The sequence below is a fragment of the Lepidothrix coronata genome, unplaced genomic scaffold, assembly GCF_001604755.1.
Source record: "Lepidothrix coronata isolate B3197 unplaced genomic scaffold, Lepidothrix_coronata-1.0 Scaffold220, whole genome shotgun sequence".
Taxonomy (NCBI): domain Eukaryota; kingdom Metazoa; phylum Chordata; class Aves; order Passeriformes; family Pipridae; genus Lepidothrix; species Lepidothrix coronata.
The window spans coordinates 161943-188329 of NW_016690400.1; the positions used below are offsets into that span (position 1 = coordinate 161943).

Consider the following 26387-nt stretch of genomic DNA (forward strand, 5'->3'; position numbering starts at 1 on the left):
TCTCTCCAGTTCATTACCGTGAGACTTCCAGGTAAGGACACACAGTAAGAACACCCAGTAATATTTAAACAAAGCAAATAACTGGTCTTCAAAGACAGACTATCTACAGCTCCCCATAGCAGGGACTTTTCAAAGGAAGTGTAGCTTTGGCTTTGAGCAACTATAAAAGCCTCAGTGACTACTAACACAATTTATGCATTACGATATTAAAATCCCACTGCTATACTACATCATGTTCATTTGTGATAAATTTCGGCTATTATCCAAAGAAAGAGACAAGGCACTGTGAGCTTACTCACCCTTACAAGGCTGGGAGCAATACATGAGCATGGTATCTTGACATTCTTGAGGCACTTTTCATGAGACATGAAGTTGCAAACTGTGGAAATAAAATAAGAACCATGAGCAAATCTTCACAAGCAAGGGACTTTGTGAAACACAAACAAACAAAAACCCATATGGAGTAAAAAACAATTAGGAACACATTTTTTTAATCACATTTGCTGTACTCTGGGTTTGAGAACGTACATGACTGTTGCACTTTGTGCAGTGCGTGAACTCCAGCATGTTCCGTTACTAAGATACTGGCAATGGAAAAGCAAAGGAGAGTTTAACCCAATGCATTACAGGCAAGTTATGTCCTCCCACACTCTCTCTCCATAAGTATCAAAACGAGCTCTTAAATTTCAAAAGAAGTTTTAAACAGTCCAGAATAGCTCTTTGATGTAGCCAAAGCAGATGGACATGCTTGAAAGTGAGTTATTCTACAAGCTAGTGCATGTGACATAAATAAATGGGAGAAAACAAAGTATTGTTACACACTGAACAGAACGGATGAAGGAGACAAAATTAAAGGTTACCAGTTGCACGCAGCTTTGAAAGTCAAGAGCAACTAACTGTTTCTTTTATTACAGGTTTATAATTTCATCCAAGCACCAGAAAGCGTGCTTTCAACCATGACAGTTCGAAAAAAATCACTTCTCGTGGGGGGTGGGGTATTTTCCACAGCTTCTTACCATGGATTTGCATTACATTAAGCTGTGCAAAAAAAAAAAGGGATTCTTTATTACATTCCCGCCACTTCAGATTAATTAGGAACTAATAAGCCACGAAGCTATGGATTTAGAGTTGTCCTTATTACTCTCTACCAGTTCAAGCACGAGGCCTTATGCAGACGCTTAGGCCCTGACCTCTTGTGTGGAAGTGCAGACCTCTCCCAGTGCCTGGGCAGAGGATCACTTGCCAGTGGCAACTGTTGCTGTACACAGGGGGTTTTCACACTCCAAGTGCTTCAGACTTCCCATCTGTAGGCCATTGCTGCCACTGATTGTATTTGCTAGTGCCATCAAAAGCAGTCAAATTCCTCTCCTCCCCCTTTCCTGCTCATTGACTTCTGATTGCACAACACTGCATTGCACCTTCTTCCATGCCAACTGAAGCATTAAAATCCAGGTCCACTTCTCTAAGCAACTTGCTGCCAGCCTGTGCAAAGTAATTTTTCCTTTTGGTAGCACAAAAAGAAGGATGACTACTTTCCCATTGGCACTCATCTTAATGTCAGCAGTAGGCAGAGTTTGTTTTTCATTACTCTGCAAGTCAGAAAAAGAAGCACTGCAAGTCACTACTGTGTACAAACATGTTGTTCATCATCCATGACTGAACCCAGAGTGATTACTGCACCAATGAAATGAAGTAGGAAGGAGCAGAAACAAATCTGCTGGGTGACATGAAATGTTATGCATGTCTTTAAGGCTGATGGCATTCCTGAGGGGGAATGCCCCCCAAAATGGCATAAATAAGGAGAGGAAATAGTCAAGAAAGGATGACAAAGCAGATTCTCAGAGCTGAAAATGCAAATGTTCAACATATTTGGAGGTGGTCTCTGTGGTGGAAGGGGTGCACAGCCCTTCAGTGCAGAGGAGACCAAAGAAAACAAAGTCATTGTCCAGGCAGAAGAACGGTGAATCTCCTGCTCCAGAAAACAGGTATAACTCCACACAGAAAACTGGTGAATTCTCATCACTTACTTATGTTGTCTCAACATGGATGTAGTGATAACATACTTAATGATAACACACCAAAACTCACCTGAGGTCTCAGCAATATTTCTACTGATGCTTTTAGGAGGGTCACCTGCTTGCTGTGAGAGCAGGTCTGCAGAAGCTACAGGAAAAAATCCCATTATCAGCTAATCTGAAATTTACCACATACATCCCATCACCAGCGGAAGACATCTGCCCCAGCCACTTGTTTAGGTGGCCTCTTCACTATCCCAGAGTGGTGCCCAAAGCTCAGCTGAGACCTGGCGAGGTGAGGGAACAGACCTCTGCAGGCAGAATCATCGTGACAAAGGTCCTGATGGCTTCAAACCATGAAAGGCAGAGAATGACGCTTTGAATATAAACTGGTAGATGTCAAGAAGTTCATGACGAGGTGAGGTGTAGTCAAAGAGGAAGCAGCAATGACTAATGAAATTCAGTGAAATGACACTGTTTTCCCTCATTTTTTTTAATTCAGAAGCAGGCTGGCTAGAAAGGAAGGAACAGAGCAAGGCGCTGCAGACTGATCACAGAAATGTTATGATCTGCAAGGAGCAGCAGGCAACTGAAGTCTGCAAGGCCACTATCTTCAATTGGCTACCAGATTTAAGTGCACACAAACTCAATGCACAAGTAAACTGAGCCCTACACAAACAGCTCAGGGAATTCAGAGAATAATCGATCAATAGATGAGATGCTTCTTCCACAGACCTTGACAGATGTTCTCTACTTATTCAGACAACTCAAGTCACTACACAATACCACTCAATTTTCTCTTTGCAGTGACAAACTCAGCAAAACACGGACCTGCATAAAGACAGTAATACACGGTTCAGCTAAGAAAACACCTCATGGCACAGAAAAAATGCACTAAACCAGTAGCTTCAGAGAAGCAGTAAAAACAAAAAGTTTCAGACAAGAAGCAAAACAGGAAGGTGCATAAAGGTTCTAACTGTTCAAGTACATACAGAAAAAAAACCAACATGCAAAAGAGTTAATTCCCTAAGATTTCAACTGAAAAACTGAAGCATTTGCAAATAATCCAATTAAGGAATATCAGGAGACAAACAGTGGGAGATAAGGAGTGCCCAAACAGACACGGCAACATTCTCCACAAAAGATTTTGACACATTTTTTTCAGGAGGTACTCACAGACTCCCTCCTCTGCTTGTCACATTCCTCAGGAGGTGAAATTACTCCTACAAGTCACCATTTTGTTTTTATTTTCCGCATTCCACAAAGAAAGAAATAAACCCAAAATGGCAGCAAGTCAAACTGAAGCATAGGGGTAGAGGGTAGGGGAATCCTGAATTCATATCAATAGTCCCAGAGAGGCAACACAATTAAGCCTGAAGTTCTGACAGCCAGGAGGGAGTTTGTGTTTTTTTTTACAGGGTGACCTTTTATTAGGGAAAAGAAGCCAGAAGACACTGTGTGTGAAGTTTCAGGAGATTAAATGCAAAATTTTGAGGAAAAAGCATTTAAAGGAAGCGGGCAGGCTGTTCTCTTTAGAGGAAGAGGATTTCTTGATGCTACAAACTTAGTGATGAGCTACAAGCAGACACAACTATGAATTGCCTAAGTCAAAACAAAGCAATTTCAATTGCATCTTCAAACACACTACACAAAACCGATGGTCTCAGTCAAGCTTGAAAGCCTGCAGCGCTCCCTGCTCCCTGCATTCTTTAGCTAAGCATCTTAAGCACTGTCAAAAGTACCCAACAGCATGGATGAAGGGAGAGACAAACACACAAAGTGTATTTGAAGAAAACAGTGCCTGCCACCTTCAAACTGGACTTTGAATACAAGGCACCTATATCCAGGTTTAAGCCGCATGAAGTTATTCAACACTGACAGAAGATGAACAGTCAGGATTTCAAGAGACATTGTCAGAATCTACAAATTCATTTACTTAAAGCTTTAGGGGACTTTACATGGTCTCTCCAAGCACCTAACTATATGCTCAGGCATACAGCAACCATATTTGACAAGTTTCCCTTGTTCCCTTCCTCCATTCAATAGCAAATTACCTCCTTCTTGTGAAAGATTAGTAATTCCCACTACACAGCAAGAAGCCATGTGTCCATCAGGCACCACAGGGCTGCTCCCTGTCCACATCGAGCACAATATGTGGCTTTACAGCAGTCTCTGCCCATAAGCCATTGCTTTTCCTACCACATTTTGTTTCCCTTGGTGTTTTGATAAAGATAAATGCAATGTGTACATATGGCAACACTGAGTGAACATGCAGCCAGTAGCCCTCCAAGATACACTATAAAGGAAACAGAAAACATCTCTCTCCAGCCCTCCTTAGGAAGACAGGAGATAAAATCTAGGAATCACTGTAACTCATGAGTTGTGTAACACATCCTAGAAAAGTTAGGACTATTTACACCCTCCAATATATCACACTTTTTTCACATGAGCGTTTTTGTCTCTATCCTCAAGACAGACTTCAAAGCAGAACTCAAAAGTATGAAGAAGAAAAAGGTGGATTATGTCCTGTACAGACTCTAGCAATGTATCAGTGTCCTATGCAAATGATGTCTGGGTGAGAATTGCTTATGATGTAATACCAAAATTAACACATAATCTTCTTTCTCTTTTTGAAAAGATCACCTAGTCCTGAGGAAAAGTGTGCAAGATGTTAAAAACTAGTTTTGTTTCCTCTTTGGGGCAATACCATATCTCAATTTTGCTGTTTTTCAAATATAAATTTATTTGTAAATTTGCATTTTAAAATGTTGGCCTTCATTTAATTTTTATTTTATCTTTAACAATTGTATTTTTAAATCTAACTTTACATTTCTTAAACACTTTTAAAAGCAGAGCTACCAAATTGCTTTCCAAGGAGGATAAAGGAATATCAACACAAAACCAAAATGGATTTGATCTCTCCTGGAAATGTAACACAAGACTCACTGTGGATCTGTTCACTGTGAGAACTCATTTTGAGCTTAACAAAAGCACCTGCCAGGTAAATTGCAATTCCTCCTCCAACCCCTCTGTTGTCTGGATTTGTTGTCCTGCCTGCCATCTCCTGCCCCTCTGCCTTGGGTTTCTGCCTCTCAGTTAACTTGCAGCAGGAGCCACAGTCAGCATTAAGAAAGACTCTCCCTCTCACAACAATTCCCTTCGGTTGAACTCACTGCAGGGTGCCATCGCTCATGGGTTCTGCACGTTGTGGTCTGCTACTCACACAGGAGCCATCAACACTGTCATGGCCACAGGTCATATTGAGGACTCCGAAAAAGAGAGAGCTCCTGCACCCGAAGACAGAGGCAAGTTCCAGCAGCTGAGCGCTCTCTCCGCACACAACCTTCAGCGAACTTCAGTAACTCCCAACAACACGCTGTTTTGGCCAACTGGCATTGCCTGTCACGGAGCCAGCACAGGGAAAATGTCATACTCTGACATAAACTGACAATGCGACAACTCCTCAACATTGCCTGGATGACTTGGCAAATAATAATTTCATTTTGTTTGGCATTACTTACGAGTGCTGTACCTCACTCGCATTTCGCTTGCTTTCACCAACTATAACTCCCAGCAAGTGCCTGCCAATGTTCCTTCTAATCTTTTAACAAAGGTTACAGATTACTGAATGACCTAGCTGACTAAAGGGCTTATTCTTGCTTTTGAAACAAACCATTAAATCAGTCAGGAATATCTTAGAAACTCAGAATTGTTTTGCCCAGCTATGAGAGCACAATAAATTTTTCATTTCTGGAAAACTTAAGTGCAATGCATTAAGGAACATACCCAGTTTATCAATGTGAATATAAATAAAACTAAATTAAGAGCAGTAATTCTCTGAGGTATCTTGTTAAATATAAGACTTGGAAGCAGTCCCTTTTTTGGAGAGTTTACTGGAATGGATGGCCTGACATACGTAGGAGTTACATAAACGAAAAATCTCTAGAGTCCTCTACAAAAAGCCCTATTAATGCACATAGATTACATGAAAGAATTACAAGGGGGATTAAAAAAAAAAGAAATGAGAATGTGCGCACTGTGATTTTATATTATGGCACAGAGCTGGCCATAATTTTGTGTCACTCCATTCTTTTCCTAATAATATCTAGCATTCCATTTGCCTTTTTTTTGACAATTACAAAATGGACACATATTTCCCCAGATGCATCATTACAACTCTAACTTCATTTCCTGCCTATCTGTAAAAGCTGACTCAAGGCCCATCAACTCATAAGAATACTTTTCCCGCTTCACAAACATCACTTTACATTCAACCACTCCAAGCAATAAAATGATAGATTAAAATTAATTCACTTAAAATATTCTTCTGCAGTCCTCAGCAGCTGGTGTCTCACCTCACTACTGGCCTTTATGGAGGGGGTCCTGGGCTGTTAATGGAAGAGTTGTGTAGCACAACACCCTAGTACAACACCCCTGACATAAATCCATGTGCAACCTCACCTGAGCTCATTGCTTCCCTCTATTGCTTTTGTCTGACACCCGGACACAGGCATGCAATCAGTGTCTTTTTATTGCAGCATTTCACACACTGTGAATGCCAACTTTCAATTCCACTGGGAACCTTCCATGCACAATATCCTCCTTTATATCTGTTTTCTGCCATGATGCTCAGAAAAACAAGACTAAGAGAAGGCTATGGTTATGCTTAGCAACTGACTCTGGCACTGGATTTGGATAGCCACAGTAATGTTGTCTATATTTTCCTAAGTACATGGAAATTTTACAGGACAAAAGAGAAAAAAAGTTTCTACCAGAATAAATACCTAACAGTTTGGGTTTTTTCAACAGGAGTCAGCAAGTGTTATAGATGATCCCTCTCTAAACACAACATCTTTAAAAAGTTAACTTTAAAAGAAGATTTAACAGAGGATGGACAAACGGGGACAAAGTCCTCACCAGGTACCTACAGTGTAACTTTACTCCTCCTACTCTGAACTGTGTCTCTCTGCACTCACAGGTTAACTTCCACACCCCAGGAATCTCTCTCCTCCTTTTTCACATGACAACCTTCAACCCAGTGCTACATCTTCTATATCAAATAAAACTAATCTGTAATCAAATTCTTCTTTTTCTATCTGAACAAGTCCCAGGAGCTGCAAGAAGCAACTTTTTCTGCCAAAGACTGGCAGGTCTCTCAAAAGAGAGGACTATGCCCCTTAACACTTCCCACCACATATTTCCAGACTTAGCTGTATGTGACTGCAACAGGCCACAACTGCCCCAAATTCTGACTGCCCCAAGAGGGTAATTGTTTGAAGACACTTCTTGTGTCTTGACACAAGAAGTCTAGCTCCTTACAGGTGGCAAAAGGACATGTACCTTGTGGTAACTTTGGCCAGGGCCTGCATTGCTAGCAGACAGTTCTGAGAACCAACTGTCTCCTGGCTGCAAACTCCAGGGTGATGAGCACCAAGAGTAGGACATTGTTGCTGTTTCTCCAGGAAACTGTTGGGGTTTGATGGACCCCTTGGGAAGGTGACAGCACAGGCATTTTTTACCCTACCACTCACCCGGTGCAACAGACCGCCAACTTGAGCAATAATTCACAGCCATCAAGTTTAGCAGCACAAAGCATAGTGCAGGTCAAGCCTTGTGCTTCATAACCAAGTGTGACTACGTTTTAAATGCAACAGGTACTACAGCAAGAATAATGGCTCTTGCCATTTACTCCAGAGGAGTAATTCACTCCAGCAGGGTGAATTTTTCAATGTCTTTTCAAGACTTCCAGTAATTTTCATTAACTCCAGTAGAGAGAGCATTACTGTTAAGAGTGCATTACAACTGCATCTAACTACGAGTCTGAAGAGTCAAGGTCAGACTCTCACATACTGTAATCAGCACGATTACTTTCAGCTTGTTAAAAGCACAACAACTTACAGAAGCCAAGGTTCTTTAACACGAGATTATAAATTTGACCATGTAGAATATACCTTAATTTATCATGATGAAAGAATGAATTAGGGGTAAACCAAACCCTAAGAACATTACCAGGCTTCCTGTAATGCTTAGTGCTTTGAACAGATAGCCACCAGTACTTCTAGCAACACAAATATTTCTCTTAAACAGATGCAATTGTTACAGATCTTTGTTCCATACGTCACCAACTTATATAAGGCATTCAACAACCCAGAAAAAGAGGAAGTATTTGAATTTGCCTATGCCACAGTTTTTCAAGTGGTTATTCTCAACCCTCCCCTCACTGAAAAATAAAATAGCACTCAGCAAGTGAAAAAACAGCTCTTTTTTAAAAGCACTGTCAATCACTGCTAGAATAAGAGAAAACAAGATGTTCTCTTACTGCCCCTCCTATTCAGGAAGGGGATGCAAACACTTGTTCAGTCCAGCCAATTTCCCCAGGGTTGCTCAGAAACATAGCAGAATCCTCTGTCTTCTGGTGGACCAGCAAACAAAACTGCTTTACTCCAAGACCTGGAAGAGCTTTGAAAATTCTCATTTAGTTTGCCATCAGTCACAGAGATGTCAGCTTCCACCTTGGTTCTGCCAGGACTCGCAGTCATGAAACAGCAGCACTGGTTTATATAAAGAGGCTGCTATGAGTGCCTGGGGAAGGAAGACAGGTACAGAAGATCTGGACATGGAAGAATCAGCTTGCTCAAATTAGTTTAATAAAAGTCCCCTATGCACATAAAGGCAAAGATGCCCGGTGCAGGAGGCATAGCTACTGCAGGATACTTAAAAGACAGGAGGAGGAAGGACAACTGTAGATGGACAGAGCAAAACAAACAAGAAATCTAGCAGAGCCAGGGAATAAACCAAAGCTTCAAAGCTGTTACGCAAGACAACAGTAACAGTCTCTACTTTCCAAACAATGAATCAGTGGGACTTAAAGGGCATATCAGCACCACCACAATTCAGGCCAAGTCAGTCTGACTATCAAAACAGTTTTATTTTAGTCAAAACGGAGTAGGTTATTTCCTCTACTCTTCCTGCACATAGCATGTGCCTGATATAACAGAAGCCAAAATACAGGCTTAATCTTAGAGTGCCTCTGCCCTTCAGGACATCACTAATTTCTGAAGTTGTCCTTGGTGTGCAAGCAGGCTCATTATGTTCTGCAGGACTGCCTTTGCATACACTGAAGAGATCCATTGATAGTTAAAAGACAATAGCTTTTAGAAAATGCCCACAGGCTAATTAGTCACAGATTGGAGAAACAGACTTTTTTATTTTTAATCCCAATGTTCTTAAATTACATTATATAAAACACACTGTTTGTGTAACCATTCAAGCCAGTGGAGGAGACACTATTTTCTCGAGTAACTCAAAAGCAAGACTTTCATTTCACTGGAAGTTTGTGGGACTTCAATTTTACATTTGTTACACAACTTTGAGCTCCTTTTCCATTGTAGCAGCTTGCCAACACAGATGCATTTAGCTTTTCTGTTTAGGACTGTGACCACAGGCCAGCCTGAATACTGTGACTATTCACTGAAAGGAATGCTGGATGCAGTACACAGACCTTGCCAGCTTATTTCCCAATTCAGCAGAAACATGCACAGACCTGTATGCAGTATTGGTGTGCTCTCTCAGGCAAAGACACAACCTAGTTTAAGTTAGAAGTCTGTTGTGCAATGCTTGCTAAATGTCACCAGGAAAGCTGTCACTAGGAGCTTTAGTCTTCCCAGAACATTTCAAACAACGGCAAGACAGGAATGGAAAAATCTCTGAAAGCTTTAAGAAGTCAGGCATTAAAAACACTTTCCTCTTTTTCACTGTGGTAAGAAACCTTGGGCTTTTGCTTGTCTTACAGTTCAGTGAGACCACATTGCAGATCCTCTTCCTCTGAATATCCAGAGGAAATGAGAACCCTGTTACAATTTTCCAGATAATTACTGAGCGTCCTTATAGGTCACTTGTATCTGCCAGCTTTATTCTCTGCTTTATTCTCTCTCCAGGACTCTCTAGTCTTGTTAACTAACCAGTCATACCTGCCTCTGCTTTAAACAGAGACACCAGTATATACCCTGTCCAATAAAAATGCAGTTTGACTCCAAGCAATGTGAATTGCCTTGTACTGTATATTTCCAGAATTGTCTACATGAGAACAACCTCTATTTACAGGTATAGATATCCCAAAGAAACGTTTTTGTAGCACTTGAGCTCTATAATTTCAAGGTAACACATCTGAATTCCTGTTCATTTGCATTTCAGATAGGCTGTTAGGAAACAACAATGTAACAAGACAAGTGAAAACAAGCTACTAAAAAATGAAACAGTCAAATGAGTTCAATTATATACTTGAATGGTCAATCATAAATGCAACAATTTGGTTATAGTAGGTTTGCTTGAATTGTGGTAGCCTCACAAAGCACCTGGGCTACCTTAAGCGCCTCTCACTTTCTCATCCATAAGGCTGTAAATATTCTGAAGCCTGATGACAAACTATCTTGCTTCTCCATCTTTCTGGTACAGTAAAACAAGTATGGACAAATGGGCTAATGGAATGTCACCTGCCAGAACAGCACCTTCCCCATCCTCCCACCTCCTGACTTCATCCAGAGCAGGTTCCCCAAATACTGCTAAGCAGGCGAAGCTGGAGCATCCACAGCTGGAGAGACAACAAAGGCACCTGCTCCATGTGCTCAGTTCCACCAAGGCTTCACACCCCAAAGAGAAAGTAACAACTGCACAGGCAAGCTATGCCATAGCAGCAAAAGCAGCCATCTCCATTTGGTCAAGAGGCTTTTCTAAGTTACAACCACGGTCAGCAGAAAATCTAGACACTGTACCAGCTGTGCCTATACAAAGAAGAGGGGTCCACCCAGTCCAGTCAAGATTCTGTAGTCCATTATCCTTCCATTTTGTACAGTATGGCCAGTAAAAAAATGGCCTGTCTGAATACAGCTTTGATGAAAGGAATTAGCTCCATGGTCATATCCACAGGGTAGTGGCCAACAGCAAAATGTCTGGATGGAGATCAGTAACTGGTGTCCCTCAGGGGTCCACACTGGGACTAGTACTGTTTAATGTCTTCACACAGACAGCAGCATCAAGGGCACTCTCAGCAAGTCTGCAGACCACACCAGGCTGAGTAGTGTGGTTGACACACCTGAAGGATGGGATGCCATCCAGAGGGACTTGGACAAGTTTGAGAAGTGGGCCCATGGGAATGTCAGGAGGTTCAACAAGACCAAGTTCAAGGTTCTGCACCTGGGCCAGGGCAACCCCTCTATCAGCACAGGCTGGGGCTGAACAGATCGAGAGCAGTCCTGCTGAGAGGACTTGAGGGTGCTGTTGTATAAGAAGCTGAAGAAGAGTGGCCAGCAGGTCGAGGGAGGTGATTCTGCACCCCTACTCCACACTCATGAATCCCCACCTGGAACACTGCATCCAGCCCTGGGGTCCTCTGCACAGGAAAGACATGGAGGTGTTGAAGCAGGTCCAGAGAAAGGTCACAAAAATTATCAGATGGCTGGAGCACCTCTCCTATGAAGAAAGGCTGAGAGAGTAGGGACTGTTCTGCCTGAAGAAGAGAACCCTCCAAGGAGACCTTATTACAGCCTTTCAATACTTAAGGAGGGATTATAAGAAAGATAGCAGGGGCCATTGCAATAGGACAAGGGGTTATGGTTTTAAAATAAAAGAGGGTAGTTTTAAGCTGGATATAAGGAAGAGATTTGATTTGATATGATAAAGGTGTTGAAACAATGGCACAGGTTGTCCAGAGAAGGGGTTGATGCCCCATCCCTGGAAGTGGATGGGGCTGTCCCTGGTTGGACGGTGCTCTGAGCAACCTGACCTTGCTGAAGATGTCCCTGAGGGGTGTGGAAGTGGGGTGTTGGACTTAAAGTCCCTTTCAACTCAAACTACTCTATGATTCTATCCTATGAAATTTTATGAGAAAGATGAATTCTACACAGGCTTCACTTTTCCCCCTTGAAAGACAGCTGGATCACACTTCCCTGCAAAACTAAGGTGAGTGCAGAATTTCAGAGGCATGTGATTTCAGTACTGAACAGGTCCCCAACATTAAGAGTGTTTTCTTCTTCTGAGACATGAAAGATGACTAATGTCAAATTCACATTCAAATCCAGAAAGCACCGATATCTTTTCTTTTCTTGAGGATTAGACCAAAGACAGGACAGTACCCTAGGACAAGGCACTGGTTCACTGATGGAAAACTAAAAATCTCCAAGAGGTCTACAACGTCAGGAGAGAGCTCAGCAACTCATCTTCTAACAATTTCATAAAAAAAGATACCACAGAGGAAGAGGCCTCCCACTCACAATGTAAAGTTGCAGAGGGAGGCTGGCAGGACACAGTTTTTGCCCTCTGTTCACTGAATTTATCTTTCCACTGTGTAGTTCCAGCACAGTAATAGTCAGTCACACCCACAGTGCAACAGACCATTGGGATGGCTGTGACTCTCCTTCCAGTGGGGAGAAACCGCAAGCTCCCAGTGTTAAGGGGATAGCACTAGTATTCAATGATGTTGAAGACAGAAATCCGAAAAGAAATTGTCTCTGAGCCACAGAAATCTGTCTATCTGAGGGCAAACCATTAAGCATTCCAGTAGCTCTTTTGTACAAGCCAGATACAAGACCATGTAACACAGCTATGACTTCTTCCCAGGTCTTTCAGACTACAGCCTTTACACAGCCAGAAGGGGTCAAGCCAGCTTGAAGGCTGAGAGAAAACTTTTGATCACACTCACTGCACATTCAGTGAAAGGCTCCTTAACAACCTTCAAGGGAGAGGAAAGGTCCCCCAATGGCACCCAACTCAATGTCATCAAGATGCCATGGAGGTAAGAAGAAAATCAAGTACCAGATACCAGTACAGACAAGCCTCTTGAAGACCATTTAAAGATCAGCAATTTCCTCTGGCTCTGTCTTAAGCTGGTGCCTCTTTTGTCTTCTGCTGCAGATTGCCCATGCAATCAGCTGAACAAGTGGCTGGAACAAAGATGTGCCAGCTCTGCAGCACCTGTAAGTGCAACAAGACAGCAGGGGCAGAGAAACATGCAATGGTTAAAAATAGAAGAGTGACAAGAAAGATCCAGCTGGTCCACAGAACCACCTATTGCAGGACACACACATACCAGCATCTTTGCCATGCTAAAGTCATGGTACTCAGCTCCCTGCAGCAGTTGTCTGCAACAGCTTCTCCAAGTCACTGGTTTCAGGATGATGCTTTACAAAGAGAAACTTTGTCAGTTGTTTATCAGCACTCTCCAGCTGATTCACAGCAACTGGTCAAAACAAAGAGCTATAGCTTACAGCATTCAGAACAGAATAGCACAACAAAAAACACAAGGCAGACTGATTCAGCCCTCAGTTTAAAGGAAAATGCACTAAAACAACTTGACATTTACTGCAAGTGTTCTTGCAACTGAAACTCATCATAAAATCATGGTTAGAGCTGGAAGAGACCTTAAAAGATCATCCAGTTTCAATCCATCCTGCCATTCACTAGACCAGGTTGCTCAGGGCCCCATGCAACCTGGCCTTGAGCACTTGCAGGGATGGGGCATCCACAACTTCTCTAGGCAACCTGTTCCAATGCTTCACCATCCTCTGAGCAAAGAAATTCTTCCTAACATCTAATCTAAACCTGCTCTCTTCCAGTTTAAAACCATTGCCCCTTGTGCTGTCACTATCTGCCCACATAAAAGGTCCCTCTCCCTCCTTTTTGTAACCCTTCTTAAGGTACTGGAAGGTTGTAATGATGTCTCCCTTAAGCCTTCTCTTCTCTGGGCTGAAAAGCCCAGCTCTCAGCCTGTCTTCATAGGAGAGATGCTCCCTCCCTCTGATCACCTTTGTGGCCTCCTCTAGACCTGGTTTAACAAGTCCATGTCTTTCCTGTGCTCAGGACCCCAGATTTGGACACAGTACTCCAGGTGAGGGTTTCACAAGGATAGAGTAGAGGGGGAGAATCACCTCCCTTGACCTGCTGGCCACGCTGCTTTTGAAGCAGCCCAGGATGTGCTTTGTTTCTGGCAATGTGCAAGTGCACACTGCTGGCTTGTGTCCAGCTTTTCACCCACGAGAGCCCCCAAGTCCTTCTCCACACAGCTGCTCTCAAAGGATGACTTCTCCTACTCTCTGCTCATGTCTGGGATTGCCCCAGGCCAGGTGCAGCACTTTGCACTTGGACTTGCTGACTTCATGAGGTTATCGTGCCTAGGTAACCTGCATAAACACTGCAAGGTTCCAGCCCTCACACATGTGGCCTCCTTCACCACTATCACTGGTTACCCAGTACAGCACACATAAATTCACACACCACCGTGTAAATGTCATACTTCAGTAACAACACAGACGTCTCCAGTGAAAAACCAGTCCTGTTAATACCTCTGCAGTGTTAAGATATACTCAAGCCAAAACACCTCTCCATGCATAAAAGGGAAATAACAGTAACAGATCTTACTTTAAAAAAGAAGAATTTGAGTTACTTAAATAAACAGAGTGGATTGCAGCCGAACTTAATGCACAGTAGGACTTCATAAGCTGTGACAGCATTTTGTCAGAAAAATGTGATATTGACACAGTTGCCTGGACACTCTCACAATACTCAAAGACTTGGAGACATTCTCAACACTGGAGCATTCAGACCAGCTGTAACATAGCCCTCACCTATGGGGCCTGTCACCAGAGGCACACAATGTAAGCTACACAGGTATCCCACAGAGGCCCAGTGCGTTTGCCCTGTGCTCTTAGCAGGAGGGGAAACCAAGAATTCCCTCCAAAACACACATAAGATATTGAGTGGACTAAGGAGAGGCAGGCAGTGTTTCGCATAAACCCAGCCCTTTCCATTTCAGTGATGTAAACAGGATGTAAGCAGGAGGTTTGCAATCCCTCTTCCACCTTGCCTCCTAAAAATTGAAAAAAGAACATAAAAATACATTAAAAAATCCTGAAGGTACTAGAACAAAAAACACTGCTAATCTTAGCTACAATAACACACACATACCTCCACAGCACTGTTACAATTTTTAAAGAAATGTTAGATACAATTAAATGTAGGTAAAATTATTAACCCCAAAACAAGCTTTCTTCAACTTTTAATGTGGGTAATCTCAGGATTATCTAGAGCATCTCAACACTTCCTATCACCACAAAACAAAACAAGCCAGAAAACAAGACACCCCAGTTGCCATAGCAACCTCTACTTCTCATTCCTATAGGGCTTCATTTCCAAGCTGCATCACACGGAGAAGTGTATAAAACTATAGTATTTGACTAAACAAAAAACAATCCTGGAAAGAAGAGAGAAAAAAAAAATGCAAAAAGCTAAGAAACAGTCCTGTGCAAACCGGGTAAGTACATTCAGTATTTTCTCCAATCTGGTTACTACAAAGCTGTTGACATGGTCAGGAAACAAAAGGCAAATGATTCACAGAGTGGTGAACCAGGAAAACAAAACACACAAGGCACTATTTCCAGAAAGGCTAGCAAATTGAAAGCGCTAATCTCTGTGATTTTTTTTTTATGCCTATTCTTAATTTTATTCACTTCAAGCATTTTAATAAGATTCCTGTTAAGAAAGTGTGAGGATTCTAGTTCCACCACTCAGGCTTGAGTCATTGATGAGATTCAGGACTATATTTATCTTGAATTAAAGGAACAGTCCTTTCACATCAGTAAGATCAGACAAAATTCATAGATGCTGAGCATTTACATCTATCCAGAGAACAGAAGCCTGCAGTGACAGGTTATATAAACCATTGACAAATATACCAGTACTTCCAAGGCATAATAGTTTTGCTCACAAAACAGTAAAATTCAAAATCTATCCCTGAAAAACTATAAATCTTTCCAAAAAGGGACCAAATTATATCAAGGTCTTGTTTATTTTGGTTTGGTGTTGTTTGGCGTGGTCCTTTCAGTTAATCAGGCTGACAGGGCAAGTTCTTGTAGCACTTGCTCTTAATTTACTATGCAACAGCATCAGCTATTAATTTATACACATGAATTACCAACACATGTTGAAAGGTTCTTGAGGCTTCCCATGAGAGCAGATTTAAGAAAAAAGTTGCACTGAGCAAAAGAAAAAGTGAGAAAGTTACACTGAAAAAGTGTAATATATCTCCATTATCTTATGGATTTATTTTTTAAATAATCTGTTTGCCCTTCTTGAAGAAAAAGTTCTTGAATGAAGAATACAATAGCTTCAAGAAATCTCCAGGCACGTGCCATACCGGAGCTATTCTGGAGCAAAGAAAATATAATAGGAATAGAATAAGAGAGGTCAAAACCAGAACGGACACAACAATATTTAGCTGTTTTGAAGTGTATTTTTACATTACAGTATTTTTATCTCCTCCTCTGGCCTATTTTTGAAAAAAGGATTCGTCTGGTGAGGTCTAACAAGTCTCAGCTGCTGTCAATTAATTTCTTCACACAAGAAACTACAGGCATGTAAGTCAATGGCACAGAAATCAAAACAGGAATCTTTTAATTTGTTTTTGTTTTTAAGGTTACATCTATTATCTTCCACACCTTGCCATTTTGGATCACATGTCTGGTTTCTCACTCAGCACCTTCTGTTTACAGAGTTAAGTCTGCCCAGCATCCAGACAGAGGGTCAGAGCATCAAACATAATTGCAAGCACCATTTTCTGGAAGTCTCAACCCCCTTCAGGACAAAAGAATTGTGACTACTTTTTGGAAGGGCTGCTATTACCACCAGTGACAACCCTCCAGCAGTGAGGGCAGGCACACCGCTCACAGCTCACGTGCACACCTTCCAGGCACAACTTCCAGTGTGGCACTTATGCCACCGGCGTATCCAACAGCATCCATGGCCACCCAAAATTTGGGCATCAACTTGCAAAAGTGTCTTGACGGTTTCAAGTTATCTAAATATTTGTGAATATGTGAAAATTCTGAAATCAGCTTTTCCAGTACTCCTCATCACACTGTTTTGAGAAGAGCTTGAATGTGAAAAAGCAGTTTTGCCTAGGTCATTACTCAGCCCACATCTTTGTTTCAAGTCTGAGGGCTTCCTTCTACAGCAGATACATTCCAGGACTGCTAGTCCCAGTCAGTTTCCCATGCAAATTTTTATGTGTGATGACTTACACTCACTCTGTCACCCCAACTAAATTCTGAAGATAATCTGTCATCTCACAAAAGGTAATTTTTATTCTGAAAGAAAGCATCCACAGTCTCAAATAGGACTAGCCTTTTCACTTTAAGTTCAGATCCCTCCCTCACGCCATCTTCATGCTGAGAGGAATCTTAGCAATTTCCTTGTATTCTTCTGCCTTCTTTTGAAGATTCCAAGCAAAGAAGATCCCAGCCATGTAATGATTTCAGCACCGAGGAAGTATTTTTGTTTGAAACACTTAAGGAACTGGGTGGTAGAGTATTCCTATGTTCAGTGGCTAACAAAGTTTATCAGTTATTATTTCCACACTCTGTAGAGAAAGTATTGTAGAAAAAGAATAGACTGAATTACAGTATGACAAACCAAGACACTAAAGAGTGACACAATCTGCCCAGCAGAAAGAAAAGCAATGAGGAACAGAGATATTTTTTAAAGTATTCTTGCACTTAAACTGGATGTCCAATTTTCTAGCCACTATAATCTAATACTACCCTGCAGAACAACACAGTGCTCCCATTTTAGCACCTGAAGACCAAATAATTCATTTTCTTACAAGAAAATCTGTTTAGCCAAGTATTCAGAATATCTCTAACACTATTCTGTATATAAATCTCCTGAGATGGATTAAATTGTGGTTCAAATACAGCATTGTTTATTCTAAATATTAGCTTCTTTAGATCTTAAATAACATTACTTTTACAATAGTAAGTGACATGACAATTATATCATACAACTGGTATTTAAAAGGAAGCCAAGTAAGTGAGTGATATCAGCATATTGCATTCATAATCCTAAACAAATTTCCAAGTAGATCACTCATATTCAATTTTAAACAGGATAAAAAGCAAACATACAAAAAAGTTTCAAATACATGTGTTCTTCACATAAATATATATGAATATATATGTATGAATATATACACAAACACATGTACACACTCCCATTCTTCTAGAGTCAAGCAAATAAAAATATTTAAATAAAAACAGGAAGTGAAATTAGAGGTTGACTGTACTCTACTGAATAACAAACTCCCACACGGGAGACAACAGTAGTCAACAATATGGTTTAAAAGGAAGAATACTGTGGTAGCACACTTAAAAAAACAAAACAAAACAAAAGAAGTACACTTCCAATGCGTTTTTTATCACACTGTGATACACGCGTTAGCTTTTGTGCTCTGCTTGGGAGTGTTTCCTAACAGGCTCCTCTCAAAACTGAAAGGTGCCATGAAATGAAAACGCTGGGGGAAAAAAACAAACGAAAAAGAACAGGAGTTGATCAGCACATATTATTTTATCCCTTAGAAAGGTGTATATGCTATACATACAACCTACTCCTTCCCCACTGGAGCTGAGTCAAGTTAAACACGTTCAGGTAACTTGTATGTTTGTATGGCCAGTCTTCGCGAGCGAAGATTTGGGAAAGGTCATTAACCCTTCGAGCCTGCGCAGTGGATTTTTTAGGTGAGACCCAGCATGCGCTGAACTGAGCCCACCCTTTAATCCTGAGGTTCATCTGCCGGGGCCGAGCAAGCTTGGACAGTGGCAGTGAGGGTCTCAGGACGTAGGTTTGTTTAGAGTGACCTTCTCTTAGATGGATTGCCTCACAGGGCTGACGAGCTCCATCTGCCCGGGGGGCTGTTTTCCACACATGTTGCAAAAGCAGTTTTGCCAAAGGGATTTTTGTGAGCCAGCTCAGGATGGACCTAACTGAGCAACAAGTAGCCCAGAAGAAAGTCAGCTGGAGCTACTGAGATGCAGAGTTAGAAACAACTCTGGAAGAAACCAGTGACATAACCAAAAAGCAAAGGTCCCCCAGGGATAGCCTGACTGAATGATAATTCAAAGCTTCCCCGTGAAAAGAGAGCTCCAAAATCAGGAAGAGAATCCTGAAGTAGCAAAGTAACTAACTGACAAGTTATAAAGGCCTTGTAATGAAAAAGGAGAAAACAGACAAACAAGCAAAGTGACCCTGCCCAGAGGTAACCCACTGGAAAAAATAAAGCAAAATTCCTTATCCCTGGACTAATAATTCACAATAAGTCTGGTGGTGGGTGGAATAAACAGAAACATTTGTTACAAGCTGCCAAGAGGAGAACAAAAAGTAAAAACCTTGTGTGCCTTGTATGCCATTCTCCTGACAGTAGAAGCAGGAGGCCCCCACCTTGGGTTGCAATTACAATTGGGTAATGACCCAGACTGGGTTATAAAGCAATTGTCAATGCAAAGTGACTGCTTAATGGGCTTATTTTACATGGAAAACCCCAGGACACTTAAGTTACTGGGAAAACATCGAAATAAAAATAACATCACCACCAGAAAAGAACTGCTGAACAATAAACTGAGAAATCACACAGAGATGTGCATTGCTGAGAAAGATGCACCATAACCTATTTTAATACAAACTTCTACATCTATAAAGAAGGAATGCAGGTCATCTTCAGAGCAAGGAACGATGTTACTGGTTTCCAAAAAGAAGGCAAATGTGAAGCAGGGAGTGCATCAGCACACACCAAATACACATAAACATCACAGAAAATCGGAACAGGCAAGTGCTTCTCCATCCATGAAGTACTGAAGCCACTTCTGACTGCAATGCTGCACAAGTTTTACAGAAAATGCTGTTAAGTGGCTCGGTACAGTACTTAGAAAATGTTTTATGCGGAAACCCTTGGAGTTTAATGTTCTTTGTTTATCACAAAACTAGTCAGGCATTTATCTCCCACACAACTGCAAGAGAGAATTAATAGCTTTTTAGACCCTTAGCACAGCACTGCAAGATCTATGGTCCGTGGGAAACTTCCCAAAGGAAGACTGAAAATTTTGTGCAAGATTAAAACAACCAGTGGATATTAGCCTTAAGGATGGCTGAGGAACACCTGAACATAGTAAGTCTAACCAATATTTGATGAAACATCATCTAGAAAGAAAACCTGCAGAGTACCATCAGCAGCCAGTCTGTACCATGAGGGGTTGATGAGTACCACCTTTAGTGCTTTTGGAACTCATCGCCGAGTCAGACTGATGCAGTAAAGCAGACGATACATGAAAGTGCTGTGCAAAGCTTGGTATTGGATTACTGGCTTTAGCACTTTCTGTAGTAAGTTATTTACTGCCTAATTGAGTTTCTGGACTGAAATTTGGACTAATGCTATCAACACAAACTATAGCTTCCAGCTACAGAAGCTGTGTGCATCCTCACAAAGCTCCCTGTCTTTTTCTCTGCATCACTGATGGTGACAATGATATTTTCCTCTGATACACTGTCAGGAGGAGGCAGGGAAAAGAAAAGCATAAATTCTCTTCTGTACAAAATGCATTATCCTTCAAATCCAGACCAATAAGTTGCATTTTTCAATGTGTCAGTCAATGCTACAAACATTTTCCCAACACGTATTTCAGCTTGACCAGAAATAAGCCAAGTTTCTGTATTAGGTTTTATTTTGGGGAGTGGTTTTTTGTTTCAGGTTTTTTTTTTCTTTTTTTGACAGTCTGTGTTTGTTCCCAAGATGAATTCAGAGTCATATGGCTTCATCTACGTTTTAAATGCAGCAAAGTCACATCCACTCAACAGCATCTCAACCACAAACTCAAACTGCATCTCAACATCAATCATCTTACTGTTGCATGGAAAGGACCCACCACTGACAAGGAAACCAGAATAAAGCCAGCAAGTCTTGAAAATTCAAACTGGTTGGAGGATAGAAGCAATATTTTACTATGGTTTTACCTGCTTGCAGCTTTTATATTTAGTTCCAAATGGTTCAAAAGCAAGCCAAGCTCGTCACAAGAAGGAAAGAGTTTGTCTTCCTTTTGAACTGCAAGCATTAAGACTTTTGCGGGAATCTCATACATTGCTCACTTCCCTTCAAAACAAAGCTGAATGAAACCTGCAGGGTCAAATATGTTTCAGATGTCTGTCTCAACAATAGAACTAACTAGAAAGGATGAGAGTTCAAGGGGATTGCTCCTTGTCTCCTTATTCTCTGCTACTATTTCCGTATCTCAACAAACTCCCTGTTCATCTGACTCACAGCCTTAAACGAAAACACACCTTCCCTATCTAATTTCTTAGAACAGCCTTTAAATATAGTAGACTGCATTCAAAACATGCCCAGAATATGCACCTGCAGACCGCTGCAGAGATGTTGTCTGAACATCTCCAGACTCTCCTACACCAGCAAGGAACAACATGGTTTGCCCATATCTGGGACGTGCCTACACGAATCACAGCAGCTTTAAGTCTGTCTTGCCAAATCAGAGATTTATGGCACAAATATAACTCAGATTCACCATTTACATTTCGTTCTGGAAAAGCTGCACTGTTGCCAGCCAACATCTAAATCAGATTAGGAGAAACAAAGATTTATGTATCTTGGAATATATTTGGAGGTTCTGCTTTGAATACAAAGCCTAAAAATAAAAATAATTTAAAAATGCCCAAAACCTCAAAAAATAAATACAAAACCAGAAAACAAGGATACTGCTTCTCAAAGTATTATTTGACTTAGAGTTTTCATATCAAGACAAGTACCCTACCTGCTTAAATGACATTTCCCTAGTAGAAACAGACACAAAACATACCGAAAAGTCCATGACAGCAGCTTCCCATAAATGTCCTTATTAAATATATATAGATACAAAGAACATAAAAATGCTTAAACAATTGTTAAATTTGCAAGCAAAGTTGCTTATTACTTAAATCCCTTACATTTTACCTTTGGCTAAAATAAACCAAACAGGAACATTTTCACATTAGAAAGTTTTATGGTACTGGAAATATCTGCAGCCCTCAAAATGTACAGATTCACAATTCTTCCTACTTTTTTATTCTTGAAGTGTTTTATGTAAAATAAAAGCACTGTGAAAAGTGCTTTTATTGATGGCTAAAAGTAAACCCAAACTCCAAATTAAATATCTGCTAGCTATCTTTTAGTGTATGAAATTGGTTCTTCTGCAAACTACCAATGAGAGCTCTCTTTACTTCTTATACAGACTTCATATATTTAATATTTTTCATTTTTAAGATGCATACACATGCACAAACCCTAGCCACTTACACTGCCTTTTCCTTGCCAGGCTTGAGGAAAATTAAACCCACTCTAACCTGAAATGACCTGACTTTGGAAAGCAAAGGCAATATAAGAGAGCAATTTTTCATGTTACAATTCAAGCATCACTTATTCTTTCACACGTGCACACACTTAACAAAGGAAGTCACAGCTACAAATAGTAACGTGGTAAGAAATGTAGCCATTTACAAAGGGTTTACAGAAAACAAATTTGTGGGGTAGAGGAGGGTGTGAAAAGAAACCACAGATGCAAATCTAGTTGGCTGATATTACAATAAGTACATGCACAGAAGTTTAATACTGTAAAATCTTCAGACCCAACTGGACACGTAATCCACATAGCAAAACTACTGCTTTCCCTGTAAAATTTCACTTGTAAAAACATCTTGTTGATCTAGCAAGGGAGCTGCAATTGTCCCCTGGAGTACCTTCAATCCCTTACAAAGTGCTGGCAACAGTGGTTCTGGCCTTGAACTGGAGAGGGAAGCAGTATCTTATATCTAAAAAAAGTGAGATGCAGGACACTTTGTGCCTTGCACAGAGAGCATCAGAGCATCTCTTCTACGTATCCTTCCGAGTTCACAAGAAGAAAAGACCACTTATCTTGGCCTACATTGTCAGAAGTGTTTTGAGAAATCATTTTATTTACTTGTATTTCTGCTACGCAGCTATGTAAGCCATGTGGGCATATGCCAGTCTGCTGAGTAGTTGACACATATACTGAAAAACTCCATAGACTTGGTAATTCACACACACACACACACATATATATATATTCACATTTCCAAGGGTCAATCACAATTAAAACTCAAATCCGGGTCACTCAGGCCACATAAATACTCAAAATAATAACAGCTAAGAGGGATTGGGGGTTTTGTTTGTTTGTTTGTTTTTGTGTGTGTGGATTTTTTTCTCCTTTCTATAACTGATGGAGTCTCGTCATCAGCATGCTTGGTCTGCTTCACAGTTTGAAAACTTTCTGTTTTGAAGACGACCAACTTAAGTGAACATCAACATAAACAGCATCAGGAGACTGAACATCTGAACCCAAGGATTTGGAACAGCAACCATTGTAAATTCACTGAGAAAAAGGCCCCTCAACGGCTTAATTTTGAAGCCTGTGGGTGATTTATCAAAGGGAATCCAAATATCAGCTCAGATGCAATTACACTTCCAACCCTAAACTCTCTGTGGAGAAGAAAAAGGAGACAGCAATTGTCTACCGAGTTTTTCAAGTCTATAGCAAATGTCTTCTTCACTAATAGCTGGGTGAGTTATTTAATTTTTTTTAGCTGCATAGCACTCTGAGAGATCACCCTTTAATCACTTTCTAAAGAGTAATGATCAAACTCCATTGGTTACGGTAAACATGACAAGGAGGTAATCATTAAACAGAATTTACTTAAAATCATTCAAGAAATCATATTAGCACTTATTAAGTAACTTGTCAAAAGCAGCCACCTTGAGCAAATGACCCATCAGGTATTTTTTAAAGTTGTTGTTTAGAAGTAAGTTGTTTGAAGGACAAACATAACACTAAGAATAGCTGGGTGAAAACAGACAAATGAGTAGGTTCTTCACCCAAAGGAAACACTGATCTGCCAGGTGGCATTATAGGGTTTTCTCACATGCTCTGAGCAAGGAATGTTACAGCTAATGAAAACTAAGAGTATTTCCTCACACAGGCAACTTGTTTGGGGTGGAGTTTTCAGACGTGGGCTTAAAATACATATATCAACAGTGCAACTTGGAAGTGCCTCATCAACACATGGTCATCAGACAGTGATGCTAGTGATCCTTGTCCAGAATTCTGCCTGAAAAGCCAAAGGGGAAAAACAATTCCAAGATACAAACTGTCAGTTTGTAGGAAAAACCCCGTAAATTCAATTTGCAGCTGTGCACTACCTTTTAGTATATAATGCGTGAATGGAAAAAAAAGTGAGACATCCTGGGCAAATGCCTTTCATATTTTTCTATCTGTTACCATTACAAAAACCATTCAGTTCTTCAAGTGACAAAAGTGACACCTGAATGCCCATTTTTTTAACTCCATTTTTTTTAAGTCAGCGATAGAATAAGAGACCACAGGAGACCGGTTTTGTGCATTTTCCCAATGTAAGAAATTTTCACTTGAGTTTGGGGCTTTTTGGCTAATTAGGGTAAGCAGTGACTTTCTGTTATGCAGTCAGAACAACACATCCCTTGGAAAAGTTTTAAGCAAATATTAAACCATTCTTCCGGGACTTGCTTTGCACCACACAGAAACTACTTCCACGCAACTTAACTGCGCACCCTCTTTACCCACAGCAATGACAAAGGCAGGAGATATATCAAGAACTGCAAGGTACTTGTTCTACACCTACAGCCTTGTGTGATACCCACCCAAACAATGAGGCTCTTGTACAACCCCACTCTTTCAGATGTGGTTTTGGAGCTGCAACTCAAGCTGGCCAGGCTGCATAGGCTCATGAACACATGAGGGTGCCGTTTTGGTTTTGTTTGGGTCTTTTTTTGTTGGTTTGGTTTGGGTTTTTGTTTTTCTTTAAAGAAGGACACAGAGATCCCCTCTTGTCCCTATGACACCACTTGATTTCACTGCATCAGAACGAGCCATGATTTTGTCACCTTCAAGAACCTCAGCTGAGGTCATGCAGGCAGACAAGGAGAGCTAGTGATTCCTTCTCCCCTCCCTGGCGTCAGACGAGGTTTAAAAGGTTCAAACTCCACACTGGTCTCAGCTCCTCCATGCCATCAGGCATTTCCGCAGCCAGGGGCACGCCTGGGATGGATCCACTGTGAACTGCTGAGGTGGCTGGTGGCTCACAGTGGGTCCACCCCAGGATGAGCCGTGGCACTGCTGGAACATGGCAAACACCCGAGGTCACCACAAAGGAGTGAGCAGTGCCACACCTCCGACTTTTTATTATTATTGTTAGAACTTTTATTATCATCATTACCAGGGTTGTAGTTATTTATTATAATTATTAAAATTATTATTGCTAGACTTACTATTGTCAGAACTAATTCTCATCACTTGCTAACAGGAGTAGAATTTTCAGTATTGTTGTTTCTGGACTTGATTTCTGCGATTTACTACTATTACGATTAAAATTTTTATTACTACTGTTAGAAATTTTTTCGTAGAACGTATTGTTTTCATTATTATATTTTGGATAGTATTTTAGCACCATATTTTATTAACATATTTCAATATTATATTTCAGCCCTGCATTTTAGTATTACATTTTTGGATTGGTTTTAATTATTATGCTTTGTTAGTATATTTTAGTGTTATACAGTTTGTTGTTAGCCATTACTATTAGAGTTTTCATTAGCAGTATTTTTAGTCATTTTTTTTTTCCTCCCCCCCACACCTGGCCCCGGACGCGTCCCCAGCCGGTCCCGCCCGACCCCCGCGGCGCGCCGGCAGCCCCTTACCCTCGCACTGGTAGCCGGCCAGCCCCCAGATGAAGTCGGTGCAGTAGTGGCAGAAGGTGGGCTTGGTCAGGGTAACCCTGCGGAACCCGTGGCCCGGCGGGCTGCTGCCCCCCGCCGCGGCGCGGCCCCGCCCGCCCAGCACCGGGCTGGAGGCCGGGCTGCCCCCGCCGCCGCGCAGCGAGCGCGCCCCGTCCGCCATCCCCGCCGCCCGCCCGCTCCGCGCGGCACCGCCGCTGCCCGCGCTTCCGCCCCGGCCGCTCGCGGGGGCGGGCGGGGGCGGTGCCGCGGCAGCGCCCGGGCGGGCGGCGCCGCGCTGCCCCCTGGCGGCCGCGCCCTCAGGGCCGTGTCCGCTCCCTGCTCGGGCGCCGCCTCCCCGGGCAGCCCGTTCCGCAGTCTAGCCACCCTTTCTGTGAAGAAATTCCTCTTAATGTCCGAACTCAGACTGCCCTGGCACGGCTTGAGGCTGTCGCTAATTGCCTGGGAGAAGAGGCCCATCCCCACCTCCTTTCACGTAGTTGCAGTGAGTGAAAGGTACCCCCCGAACCTCCCTTTCTCCAGGCTAAACAACCCCAGCTCCCTCAGCTGCTCCTCACGAGGCTTGTGCTCCAAACCCTTCGTTGCTCTCCTCTGGACTCAGAGGTGAGACCTCCAGTGTCTTACCACAACATTAAACTGGAGAGTTTTGCTACCCCATTCTCGTACTGTTTTAGAGCACACAAAGCTCCACCTCAGGATTTCTGATGCTACACTGGGAGAAGATGATTTAC

At 41.7% G+C, this 26387-nt stretch overlaps 1 protein-coding gene across 1 annotated transcript in view; it reads right to left on the reverse strand.

The window, feature by feature from the left end:
* Positions 1-25819, reverse strand: part of DGKQ (diacylglycerol kinase theta) — a 93989-nt gene extending 68170 nt beyond the window's left edge. The window contains exons 1-2 of the mRNA XM_017833746.1: positions 25621-25819; positions 300-379 (exon numbers count right to left, since the gene is read on the reverse strand). Of these exons, the coding sequence (XP_017689235.1) occupies positions 300-379; positions 25621-25819 (279 nt within the window). The remainder of the gene's footprint in view (positions 1-299; positions 380-25620) is intronic.
* Between the last annotated feature and the right edge of the window lie 568 nt (positions 25820-26387).